A 13,078-nucleotide genomic window follows, 5' to 3' on the forward strand; every position below is an offset into this window, starting at 1 on the left:
TTTTCTAAAAAATCCTAAAAAAAAAATTATTATAAGTTAGTAATACAAGGGTTACTCTTGTTAGTATAATACATGTTACTCAATTATTATTAATGTCTATTCTATTCACTTTATTTTCACTTATTTCATGTCTAATAAATTTAGTTATATTAAGATATATTTAAATAAGTTCAATTCATAAAAAATAAGTTCAATTCATAAAAAAATAAGGATTATCTCAAATAAGGGTTATCAGATTCAAATTATAACTAAATTAAGTTAGATAAGTCCATATAAGTTCAGTTAAGTTCAAATAATTGAAAATCAAGTGAATATAACGCACCCTTAATGTTATTAGAGTTAACCCAATATTTTGCAATGAACACATTATGCTAAAATTGATAATACAAACTGACGTATATCTATACTTAATCTTTTACAAAAATAAGAGCATATATTATGTTAAATATTCATTGATGATTCACATTATGCACAATTTTAAGAGAGACACATGCCAACTAGTCAACTACTCCGCAGATATTTGGATATTATGATTTTAAGTTGTCAATGACAATAATCGACTAACAAGGCATCATAATATGACAGCTACCTGCATTGTTTAGACCTAAACTTTTCTGAATCAAGGAGCTGAAGAACAAGCTTCTCAAGCCTTCTGGAATTTATACTAGGTTTTATAGCATCTGAATTCCCAAAACGAGCACATGGATCCTTTTCAGGAACATAATTTCCCAGGCACCATCCCCCGGGGGCAAAGTAGCCATCCGTTCTCCTTAAAAGTTCCCGATCAATCTGCTTAAGAACGGGGTCATTCATAGAAAATCTATGTGCAAAAGGAGCACCACTCTGTACCATATCATCGAAATGCTCTTGGGTCAAGTTGACAGGTTGCTGATTCGGAGGGTTGTCCCACTTCATATACCGAAGGTCATGGTTTACAGTAGTATTCTGATAATTTTTATGGTTACAGACCACAGTGTGAAAGTAGCCCTCAGAAGAGGATAAAAAATTTGTGTAATACATGAGTAGTGTCCTAGGAACATTATCCCATCCCCATATACAAAATTCAACAAACGATTTAGTCAGCACCACCCACTCAGATCCTGTCAATGAAAACCAAAGCATCAGAATATTATAGGGCCAATGCGTAAACATATGGTAGGAATGCATATTATAACAGGCTGAAGGCAGAGTATGACCCCTAAGTTGTTTCACTTAGTAAAGTAGTTTATTAGAAAAGACAACAAATACATCAATTGGCAAGAAAAAAATAATGTGAGTCGCTAAAGCGAAGTTTTTGGATTGTAAGTTGCTTTTGAGTTCGATTCTGCTAGAAATAATAACAAAGAAGAGCATGTGGATAGTAAAATTGACATAGTATGACTATAGCAAAATTAAAACTCAATTAAGGCAACACACATAATGTCTTATGCAACCAACCCATCATTCTGTTACACTATTACTTTTTTCTTAGCAAGTGATGTGTGTGATATTTCAAAAGGCATGTACAACAACTTATAGCATGTTCATTTTAATTTAAGGTATTTTATTTGATCTCTAAGCCAATGGTACCAAGTAGTAAGACTAGTAACAAACAACTATAAATATAATGAACATTAAGTGTCAGAGTTGAGCTAGTCAACTAATTAAAAAAAGCATAAAGAATGAGGGCGCAACCGTGCAACTGACGTGGATGTTGCCTGTAATGACTGTAAACAAAATAAACCCCAAAATCTGTCATAAAGTTGTTAAAAATACTTGTATTCAACGATATTTTTATTCTTTGACAAAGCTTGATGGAAAAAGTCACCTATAGGCATCTAGCCCCCAAGTGGCAATTCCCATAGGAATTAGAAATTCCTACATACAACTAAGCAAATCTTGGCGTTTCCTAAGAAAATGAATTTAATCTGCATTGAGGGGGTGCTTGGTATGAATATTGGAAATGGAGTGAGTAGAAAGGAATTAAATAAGGAGAAGGAAAAAATCTTTTCATAGTTACCTTTTTATTTGTGTAGTTTAAACATGGAAAGTAATCACTTAAACCCAAATCTCTTTATTTTTGTTTGAGAAGAGTAAGGGTAAGTGTGATTGTTACCTTAGCTATAGAGCGGTAACAAATAGGTGGAAATCATTGCCCTTAGGTAACGGCAATAGTTATCCAAGCCTTCTAACCAAACATTTGGTAACGGTAATGGTTTAATTGAATCGCTTTCCAACCCTACAAATACTCTTACCATATATGTTGTGAATGTTAAGGGATGATTCCTTATCACGCGACTCATGTGCATTGAATGTTAATGAGATGGTATCCCCTTATAACTATTGTAAACCTCTCTTAAATTTGATTTGTATACTATTTCTATTTCTCACGCTAATGACACTCCTAGGGTAGTATTTTTCTTTAGTTTTTGGTAATTTCTAGCTTATTTTATTGTGTTTTTAGGCAATAATGCTTGTTTTATGTGAATGTGTGATAATTTAGAGAAATGTGTGTTTGAAATAGTTTCCTTATTCCTTTTACGCAATTCTTTGTTATTCTTGCTTTCCTATTTGCTTACCTTGTTTGTAGCTGTGTCGAGCTTTCTTGAGATGCAAGGATAAAGGAGGAAGCTTAATATTAGCTTTGAAAGCCAATGTGAGTAAGTTTGGGAAGCTAGAGCAAGAGCAAGGAAATGTTGGAGGCAAAGCAAAGTACCCAGGCAAGACCACAACAACCTAGGGCATGATTTATCAATTTGCCCTAGGTTCAAGGGTTGAGTTCTTGTTTTTGGCAAAATGGTCCCCTCGGGCCATGGCATCTTAAGCTATCCGAGCAGGGGTGCGCATTCCTTCATTTGCGTTTCTGTAACCAGCATTTCACGGGGGCGCAAATGTTAATCGAGAGCGCGCCCAAGTGGGTTACTTTCCTTTATTTTTAGCATTTAATTTTGTTATCTGATGATCTTGTTAGGTGATTTTCATTGCTACATTTAGTTGATTCAATCCTCTAATTCAATTCAATGTTGATAATGATTTTGGTTAAGTTAGTTGTAGAATTTAGTAGATTCTTTTCTAGGGATTAGGCTCAAACATGTTTGATTGATCAACGTGAGCTTAATTTGGGAAATTTGAGTGACTTTTTATGGTAATCAAAGTGATTAGATAAGATTTGCTTTGTGCTTATATTGATTGGGTTGGCCGCCCTTGATGTTAAGCATGCTTGCATGATTGAATTCAATTGGCATGGGAATTGATGTTGTGTTCATCATAATTGGTTGAGAATTTGATCATGTTTCTTCTTATTGCCTTGCCTTAGAGGGATCTAAGTTAGATAATAAGAGGATGATTGATTGAATGCTCCTAACTGCTCTTACTACTAGTCTTTGCTATGCTTAGATCACTTGTTTCCCACACTTTGCTTGATTGACCATGATTACATGTGGATCTCGAATCCCTAGTGTCTTTTATTGAATGAATTTCGTTCTTGCTTGTTGCTACTTGATTTAGTTTAGTTCAAATTTCTCAAACTCGATTTCGAAATAGCTTTGTCTTTAATCATTTGCAAAAGACTTCCCTTTCCTCGAGGATCAACCTCTTACTAGCCACTTCGCTAGTGCTGGAGTTGACATCATTCTCCCTTGTCAATTACACACCTTTCCCGTTTCCTTTTCCTTTCCTTTTTTTTCAAATTTTTATTCAATTGATTATCTTATTATGCTCTTGTTCCTTTTCAAACAGTTTCTTATAACGATTCATGTTAGCCGAACCCAAATTATTTCAAAACCAAATAAAGGAACAAGGAAATGAGCCCATGATGAATATATTACATAACTTTTTTGCAATGAACTAACTTAGGGGAGGGTATTATGGGCAGTTTAGTATGTTAGTAGTATCAAATGTAGTCTGGGCAATATGGGAATTCTAGAATTATTAGGTTAGTAGTTGTAGCCTTAGTATAAATAGAAAGAAGAGAGAAGGAAGAGGGTAGGCAAAAATTGGATGAAAAGTGGTGAGCTAAACTCACTTTTGAAGATTGATAGCCTTAAGCTATTATCCTATCTTTTGTAACTTTTCAACCATTATCAATCAAAATCCAAGCATTAATCTTTATTTACTTGCATTATTAAATCAGATTATAATCCCAGAAAGTCGGTCCATAACATTTTTCAATAAATAAAAACATAAGAAGCTATTAATTAAATGATCTTGAAAGTTTATGATAACCACCAGAAAATAAAAACAGGTTTTGTGATTCTAATAAACCGTCAAGACAAAACCAGTTAAAAAGGGGATAGTTTATATTGACAAAAAGAAGGCTTGAAAAGAACAAATGCCTAATTTTCAGCTCAAATATTAAGGTGTAAGGACAGCACACATACACAAACATGCATACAAGTACAATTACACAAATACACAAGCACATAGGCATCGAAAATGCACACACGCAAAGGCTAAAACACATATTTTAAGTTTCAGGATACAACACTAATAGTTAGGTCAAGACATGACATGTAAGATAAAACAATAGAAAAGAGGGGGAGGGGTGTGGGGGGGGGGGGGGGGGGTGGGGTTGTATAGCCTTACCTGTGAACAATTTAAACGAAGAAGGCATAGACCTTTTTTCTTTTGCCCAAAAAACTCCCGATTTTTTTACATGATACAAGCCAGGATCAATGATGATAGGTCGTGCTCTTTGATGTCTGCATACAGAGGACGTCTGTTAATATTCTTACTGATAATTCCGAATTAATAAAGACATGAAATAGAGGCTAGAAGAATACTCACTCTTTCCAACCAATATCACTCGTGTGCTCAAGAAAGTTCAAGTCTCTAGGCAAGTAAGAGAAGATGTGCAGAAGATCTGCGTAAAAAGACAACACTTGAAATTAGCTTTATATAAAAGGGGGAAAATAAAATATACATAAATAAATAAGAAGAATTAGAATGCATCATACAAAGATGAAACGCTAGAAGCACTTCAATATTTGTGCCCTAAAAGTCTTGAATATCAATAGGAGCTATTCAGCCACTTCCTCCTCTTCTTATCAGTGTCTCTCTACTTTATTTCTCCTATTTCTTCCCTCAATTTTGAAATAAACTAAATTAGCCTAATAGGAAAGAAACTAAAATTTGGACAGTAGAGTATACTTGAAAGAGAAGTACCACCGAAAACCATTCCAAAAAATTCTCAAGGACCAAAAGCTTGTCAATAACCTGATAATCAATAACGAATATGACAAGTATAAGAGATAAAACTATTGCTTGTTAGTGTGTCATCTGTGCTACGGTAGTAAGATCAATACTTCGTATCAAAGTTGAGTCAATACGGCTATAGTATGTTTGAGCTGCATATTCATATCTGAATAATTTACTGTTTAGGTTGATGAACTTTTTATTCAATTTTTTTTTCTCAAAGACCTTCAAATATCTATAACCAACATTACATTCAATCATTCAGTATTTACTCTTTAGGTCATATAATTTGCTTACAGAAATTTTTACACTAATTATCCATACATCAAGTGATGGCTAACAATGAATAGGGTCATTGGTGCAACTCTATGAAATTATTACTATATATACAGTTGAAGATTTGTGACATGGGTAATTTACTCTCTCCATCCTACTCAAATAAACAACTTTTTAAATCAAGTAAGTTGAATTACAATGTTTCCTATATCCCTCTTACTGTTTTCAAGATTTGATGCATAGTACCCTAACAATTAACAAGATGCTTTCTCAACAGTCAGTATAAAGTACAATCATCAAGAGTTAGTATTGCCATGCTGAACTAACAACTTATGCAATTTCGATTCCCCCCACCCCCCCCCCCCCCCCCCTGCACTCCCGCTTCCTGTTTCCATGTAAGTCCACATAGCATTATCTACCAATACACACATCTTACCAACATCCATTGAACCTCAATTTATTTTTGAAAATTCTTTTTGTAAACAAAACAAGTCATCATTAATAACACATGCTCATTCAAAAATGCAATTCTAGAGCATAAACACTTTTAAGTTCATAATTGATTTAGGGATGGGTTATATTTACCTGATTTTCACCCATCAAAACTTACCAAAACTTGTTATAGATGTAAACTGAAATTCAGTGCCCTTATTAACTCTTATCGAACTTAGTTTTCTTGAATTTATCTTATTAACCCTTCGCCGCCTAAATCAGGTGGAATTAATTTCAACAGATTAGGTCCTACATGACATTACTTTTCCCAAACAATATAGAATAATTAAATAGCTTCTGAATCAAACACTGCAACTAAATGCTCCACATAAAAAAAAAAATAAAAAAATAAAAAAATTTACCATCCTGTGGAAAAAGAGGATAATCCCAAGCATTAAGATTAATAAACCAATCCCAATCTTCGGCCTGCCTCAACAAAATAGCAACACCATGAAGCATTGAAGCTGAAGCAGTTGGACCCTTTGAAGTGATCAAGTCCGCCTTTCCAACAACAAAAACATTCCTATACTGCCGCACCACTGGTTCTGATTTCGCAAACTTAGCAATCTCAACCCTTTCATCCTCCGAAGCATCGAGATCAAAGTGAATTAAGTAGTAATTTCTGGGATGATACAAGGCTTGAAGCAATCGCTTGACTTGCGGAGCTTCGCCTCTGGTCGCTGATATCAAGTAAGCGAACCTCGGGATTTGTGGAAGCCTTGATTCAGTGAAATCTCTTGACTGTGATGAATGAGAAGGGGCAGTTGACGATGATTTGCGTCGGAGAAGAGCAAGAGAAGAGATGAGTAAGAGAGAGAAAATGGAGAGGAAGAAGATTGAGATTCGCCATTTTTTATTGGTTGTGATGGTGTGGTAGATGTGTGGACGTTTCATGTTCAAGTTTTTGGGATTTAAAGAATGTATGGTTTCATAAGGAGATCGAAATTGGAGCGCCCGCTTCCAGGAATCGAATCGCCCGCTCTGTGCCAACTGATTAATTGGGCGTAAATCACTGCGATTGTTGGCGATTAGGTGCTGCGATTGTTGTCGATTCTTTGTGGGCTGCTGTTTCGTGGGTGGTCAAAGATGGTTGAATCGGCGACAGACGGTGGTTGTCTTGTGCTGGTTGGGTGTTGATTGTGGGTTGTAGCTGTGATTGGTGGAGTCGGTTGCGCGGCTGGAAAAGTGAGAACGAGGGTTCAAGGTTGGTGGTGACAGGTGGCGTGCTGCAATATTGATGGAAAAGGGGAGTGAGGGCTACAGATGCAGTTGCGCCTGGTGATGGTTGGTGGATGCGGTGAATTGGTCGTTGGACTGTGGGTTTTGCGGGTTGGTGTTTGAATTGGAGCAGGGTAGCAGTGAAGGAGTGAGGTGTTGTTGTGTGGTCAAAGATAAGGTTTTGGTGGGGTATAGCCTTATAGGTAACTAGTTTTGTTTAATAAGATACGGAATAAACATTGTACCTGTATGCCAAATTTTTAAACACATTATTGATACAAACATTTTACCTGTATATCCCTTTTTATTTAAAATATTTTGACGCTGGATACAATTGATTTTTGTAAGAGCACAATTTGTATTATAGAATTATACACTAATATTAGAAAAATAGTTATGTTATTCGAATTTGCTACTCATGGATTAATAATCATTTGGTAATCATATTTGTAGAAAAAAAATATACCATAACTCACAAAGTTGTGGGTGGTTTGGGAAAGAGCATAGTCTATCTATTGTAGTTTTAGAAAGAGACGCAAGTTGCATGGTAAAAGCAATTTGAGAAAATTAATTTGAAGTTACTCATATTTTCTTGTTATTGGATGATATTTGTAGGATGAGTTGTAATTTTAATGTCAATGGTACTCATGTTAATAACAAATTTATAAGATATTTATTGAAAAGTTAGAATGTCAAGTATCATTGTCGAGTGCTGACTGATCGTACAACTTTATCTAAATCAAGAATTTTAATTTAAAAAATTCGTGAAACTCTAAACTAACTTTTTATTGAATAACACTCTAAACTAACTATTTATCTTTAAAAAAATCTATCTAAAATATTTCCACCTTTTAATCTTACAAAATCCAACTTATATATCCTAAAAAACCTATTCAAATAAATCATATGTCATAATAATTAATTGTTGCCTACGTGGCACAATACTTAACGAATAATAAAATGCCAAGTGTTAATGTGTTGTACCTTGACTAATCATACAGTTAATATATCATTATATTTTTTTTATGATCACGACTTTAAATAACACGAACTTAATTTTTTATCGCACCAAAACGATAATTTTTATCACACCACACCACACCAAAACTAAAATCATACATTAGTCGTATCATAAAAATAATGTATGAATTAATAAAATATGATAAAAAAAATTAAATTAACTTAAATATGCAAAACGTAACATATAGGGTGTGATTTTATAGACTCCTTCGGCGAGTTAAGTATAATGGAATGAGTTTACTTTTTTATTTTTTCACCTTTAAGGACCTCTCACTTTTTTTTCACCTTTGAGGACCTAAGTTTTGATTTCCGGCCAAAATGGAGTTAAGTTAACTCAAGGTGAGTTAAGCATAAAGTTCTGACATCACTAATAAGTAAGTTAACAAAACTCTAGGACCTAACATTCTTTTTTTTTTTTTTTCACCTTTAAGGACCTCTTATTTTTTTATATATTTTTTTTCACTTTTAATTAAGTAGTTTAAGTGTGAACAATTCCTCTTCCTCCATTGCAACCATTTCTATTAATTTACCAATTTAATAATAAACAACATAGCATTTAATTTAATCAACTTTGAACTAGATTCATCAAATCAAAATCCAGTACTAACCCGAAACAGATGTCACAAAATACCAACTTTCATCAAGTCTCTTTGTCCAAAAATAAAATGAGAAAAAAATGAAAAAAAAAAAATATTACTTCACTTTCTTATTTTTACAAAAAATGAATTATTTATAAATATCTCAAACATAATAACCCTTTATTACAAATAATAAGAAACGGAAATAGTAAAATAAAACTTTCATTAAATATGAAACCACATAAATCCAAAAACAATCAAATCCAACCCATAAAAAACAAAACTATCATCAATCTTGTCAAATAATACACCATTAAAAACCGATCAACCAAAAAATTAGTAAAAAAAAAAAAAAAAAAAAAAATTCAATTATCCGTCGGTGGAGCAACTACCTAAGAGAATGAGAAAGAAATACTTCTGATTGAGGAATTAACATTTATGCATGATAATGAATTAATTATGATATATGTTTGCACTTCATGATGTACAAAGAATTGATAAAATCCATTCAAAAAAAAAAAAAAAAGAATTGATAAAATAATGTTGACATAAATTAAGTAAGGACCTAAGTTTTTATTTTTTATTTATTTTATTTGCTTCGGTGAGTTAAAGTTGAGTTAAATTGTCGGAAAGTTAACCACAAGTCCTCAAAGGTGAAAAAAAAGTGAGAGGTCCTTAAATATGAAAAAATCAAAAAGTTCTTTCTCTTATGCTTAACTCCTCCTTCAGCTATAGACCTATAGCTTGTAGGAGTGATTATATAGATTTCTGGAGTCCTAGTTGCAGTAGTTTTTTTTTTTTTTTTTATAATTTTTTTTTCAATTTTTAATTTTTAACTTTTATTATTATTTATTTATCTAGTTATTTATTAACCTACAAAATTTTAATACTCCTAGTACATTATGTTTTGGTTTTTTTTTTTTTTCCTAATCCAATTTTTTTTTTCGTATTTATTTATTTATTTTTACTCTTACCTAAGGTATTTTGGGTAAAAATACCCTATCTATGTGGACCAATTAGAGAGGGCCACGTGTCAAGCCTGGACAGGTCCACTTGGGCCAATTACCAGCTGACACGTGTCAGCCTCAGATACCTTCATGGATTGCGGCCTTCAAGGCCCAATTCCCTAGAAAGCTGTAAAACGGCGCAGCCCACCAAATCTAGGTTAGAATGACCTAAGAGAGGACACATTTCCCAATGACCCTATAAATAGGGAGATATCTCTCCATTTTTGGGGACATATCCAATCATTTATTACACTACCCTACATTCTCTCACATCAGAGAAAACACCTGATCTCGGAATCCGAGAAGATCTCTCTTTACTTTCCGCACCTTTTACCTTCTCCAACCACGTTCTAACTTAATCGTCGGAGGTGGAGCTCCAACCACCCGGAGTCTCTGTTATTTTGCAGGTACAGGCGTCACCAGACCAGTCTTCGAGCTATAACTCTCCCAAGGGACAAAAACACCCAAAACATTTGGCGCCCTCTGTGGGGAGAGTACCTTAAAGATGGTTTAAGAGTCTGTACCACCTCCTGACCCCAAGGATCATCAACCGAAGGTCTTTACAGACCAGGAGGATGATGATGCTCAGGTCGAAACATATGTGGCCAAAGATGGGTCACTCATTTCAAGGCGCATCCTTCCTAGAGATAACCTGGAACGAGGTGACAGCCAGGCAGGTACAAGCAGGCCCCTCTGGGCAGCCGAAAGGGGAAACCTAGACGGCAAGAGGTCAGGCTCCAGTCACCAGAGACGAGCTCATGAAATCCATGACAAGTTTCAAAGGTGAGATCAAGGACCTGATCGAAAAGAAGACGGCTGGCTTTAGCAAGGGTCATTCGCCCAAAAGATCTCCTCGAGCTGCGAGGAAGAAGTCAGTCGGGAATAGGCAGCCTACTCCACATCCCAAGGAGAAGACTACGCCTGCCATTGACTGGACAAAGATCCTTCTGCCCTAGACGGGCACAAGGAAGGTCATTCGTGCTGTTCTGCCGCATGGCAGCAAGAAGACTTTTACCGATGCTCGACATGCCATTGAGCGAAATCGGAATCAGCAGCTGTCTGAGTCAGCCTCTACCTAGAGCTTTCCAAACAGCTTCAAGAATACATTTGTGAGGAATACTCAATCCTTGCATGAGAGCCAGACAGGTGGCAACTCCGTCCACTCTGGCCCTCAGGTGATTGGGAATTCCCCATACGTACCCCCTATGTTATACGACCCGTATTCTCCTCATTTCATGCAACCAACCCTCTTTGGGGGGCAGGCGACATATAATGTCCAACCTTTGGACTGGAAGCTCCGTCTGCTCAAACTTGGTGAACAAACTTCTGCGTTCACCAAGGAGATAACCGAGGCGGCACAGCCGACCAAGGTTAAGAATGGTACCTCTAACCCGGAGGATCACCTTATGGCCTACTCCAACCTTATGCACATGCAGGGGTTGGAGGATGCTATGTGGTGCCGATGCTTCCCGGCTACCTTGAAGGGCATAGCCAACAATGGTTCGGCAACCTGCCAGCCGGGTGCATTGACAGCTTCAGGAAGCTTGCCTTCCTGTTTGCATCCAACTTCTCAATGAACATCCCTACCAAGAAAACAAGTCTTGACTTGAGCACCATACGGCAGGGAGAGAGAGAAGGTCTTCGCTCCTATGTCAGGCAGTTCAATCTGGTGAGAATCCAAATATAGGGGCTGTCTGACGAGGTAGCCTATACAGACTTCTTCAAGGGTCTGAAGGATGGGTCGACCTTTAAGTTCGACCTTGTCCGAAAGAGGGTTTTCACCCTTCAAGAGGCGTTGATAGAGGCGGAGAGCTTTATTCAAGCTACCGACCTTTGCTCGTCCAGTCATCAATCGGACTCTAAGAAGTCTGACAAGCAAAAAGAGAGTCAGTCTTCTTAGTCGGCTCAGAAAGCTGAAGAGAGAAAAAAGAGAAAAGAAGTCTGGGCGGTTGATGAGCCTGATCAGCCGTCCAAAAAGAAAAAGAAAGAATTCAAGCCGTACGTCTCTCGGTACGAATTCAATAAAGACTTCCACTCCATCTTCATAGAGATAAAGAACCGACTGACCATTGAGAAGCCGAATCCGATGAAGAGTTCCGTTCAGTCGCGGAACAAGAATAAATACCGTCACTTCCATGAGAAAGTAGGTCATGACACCAACGACTTTTATAACCTCAAGCGGACGTTGGACCGTCTGGCTGACAAGGGCTTGCTGAAGTCCTATGTCTTGGAGTCCAAAACGGCTTCCAAGACGAATCCGGTGTAGTCGTCTAAGACTGTCCAACCTACTAGTAGCTCGGACACCGACAAGGATCCGGTCTACACAATAGCAGGCGGGTTTGCAAGCGGTGGCCCGACCATTCGGGGCACCAAGGATCATCTGAAGAAGATGATCCACTCGGTTGATGATTGACAGGTGTCTACTAGTGGAACATTTCCAAACGTCCTTATCACTGAGAAGGACCGGGGCAAAGTCCGCCGGCCGCATGGCGACCCAGTCGTCATTGAGTGTAAGGTCGCCAACCAGCTGGTTAGTCGGATCCTTATAGACACGAGTAGTTCCTCTGATCTCATCAGCTACAAGTGTCTATCCAAGATGAGCTATAAGTTGGACAACCTGCGCGACGTCTCCCAACCACTAGTTGGCTTTGGTGGAGGGGTCGTGCACCCAGTCGGACAAATTGACCTACCCATCCGGATGGGGCAGAAGGGAAAAGGGCGGCATATGATCGTCCGATTCTTGGTGGTTAAAGAGCTGACCGCCTACAACATCATTCTTGGCCGACCCACTCTGAACGAGTGCAAGGCCGTCATCATCCCAGCTCTCACGCTGCTCAACTATGAAAAGGATGATGGCTCTGTTGGCTCCCTCAACAGGGATCAGAAGACGGCAAGGGAGTGTTATCTCTCAGATGTCAAACCAACGGTTGCTGCAGCCTATCAGCCGAGGGAGCCAATAGACCTTGACGATGTCAAGGACCCTGATTCACCCCCTCCAGCAGCCGCAAAGAAAAGAAAATTGATCATCTGGTAGAGGTGAAGAAGGAGAAGAGATAATAATCATTGACCGGGGAACGATCAGATGAACTCTGTCCGTAGCCGGCTGGTGAGCATATTGATATTCCTCTAGACGACAGCCGTCCAAAGTGAACTGTTAAGGTGGGGACGACTGCCTTCGAAAGGTTGGGTGCAGACTTGCACCTCCTGCTGAAAGAATTCAAAGACATCTTTGCCTTTGAAGTGGAAGAGATGCCAGGCATCAGCCCGGATCTTGCTGTCCACAACTCGCCGTTGACCCTAAAAGAAGCCCATCCG

The 13,078-nt window shown here is 37.4% G+C and overlaps 1 protein-coding gene across 1 annotated transcript; it reads right to left on the reverse strand.

Moving 5' to 3' along the window:
- Positions 1–413: 413 nt before the first annotated feature.
- On the reverse strand, positions 414–7,331 carry LOC145585022 (beta-glucuronosyltransferase GlcAT14C-like). Its single transcript, XM_081641786.1, has 4 exons — positions 6,303–7,331; positions 4,765–4,840; positions 4,564–4,679; positions 414–1,100 (listed from the first exon to the last, which is right to left on the reverse strand). The coding sequence occupies exons 1-4, from the start codon at positions 6,832–6,834 to the stop codon at positions 586–588; spliced, it is 1,239 nt and encodes a 412-aa protein (XP_081497912.1). The 5' UTR covers positions 6,835–7,331; the 3' UTR covers positions 414–585.
- Positions 7,332–13,078: the final 5,747 nt, after the last annotated feature.

The sequence above is a fragment of the Chenopodium album genome, chromosome 16 (genome assembly GCF_948465745.1).
Source record: "Chenopodium album chromosome 16, dcCheAlbu1.1, whole genome shotgun sequence".
In the NCBI taxonomy this organism is placed as follows: domain Eukaryota; kingdom Viridiplantae; phylum Streptophyta; class Magnoliopsida; order Caryophyllales; family Amaranthaceae; genus Chenopodium; species Chenopodium album.

Coding starts and splice junctions, on each gene's coding strand:
- LOC145585022 (XM_081641786.1), bottom strand. CDS start 6,834: ATGAAACGTCCACACATCTACCACACCATCACAACCAATAAAAAATGG. Junction 4,841..6,302: donor TCCTCTTTTTCCACAGGATG/GTAAATTTTTTT, acceptor CTTTTTACGCAG/ATCTTCTGCACATCTTCTCT. Junction 1,101..4,563: donor TTCGTTTAAATTGTTCACAG/GTAAGGCTATAC, acceptor TTTCATTGACAG/GATCTGAGTGGGTGGTGCTG.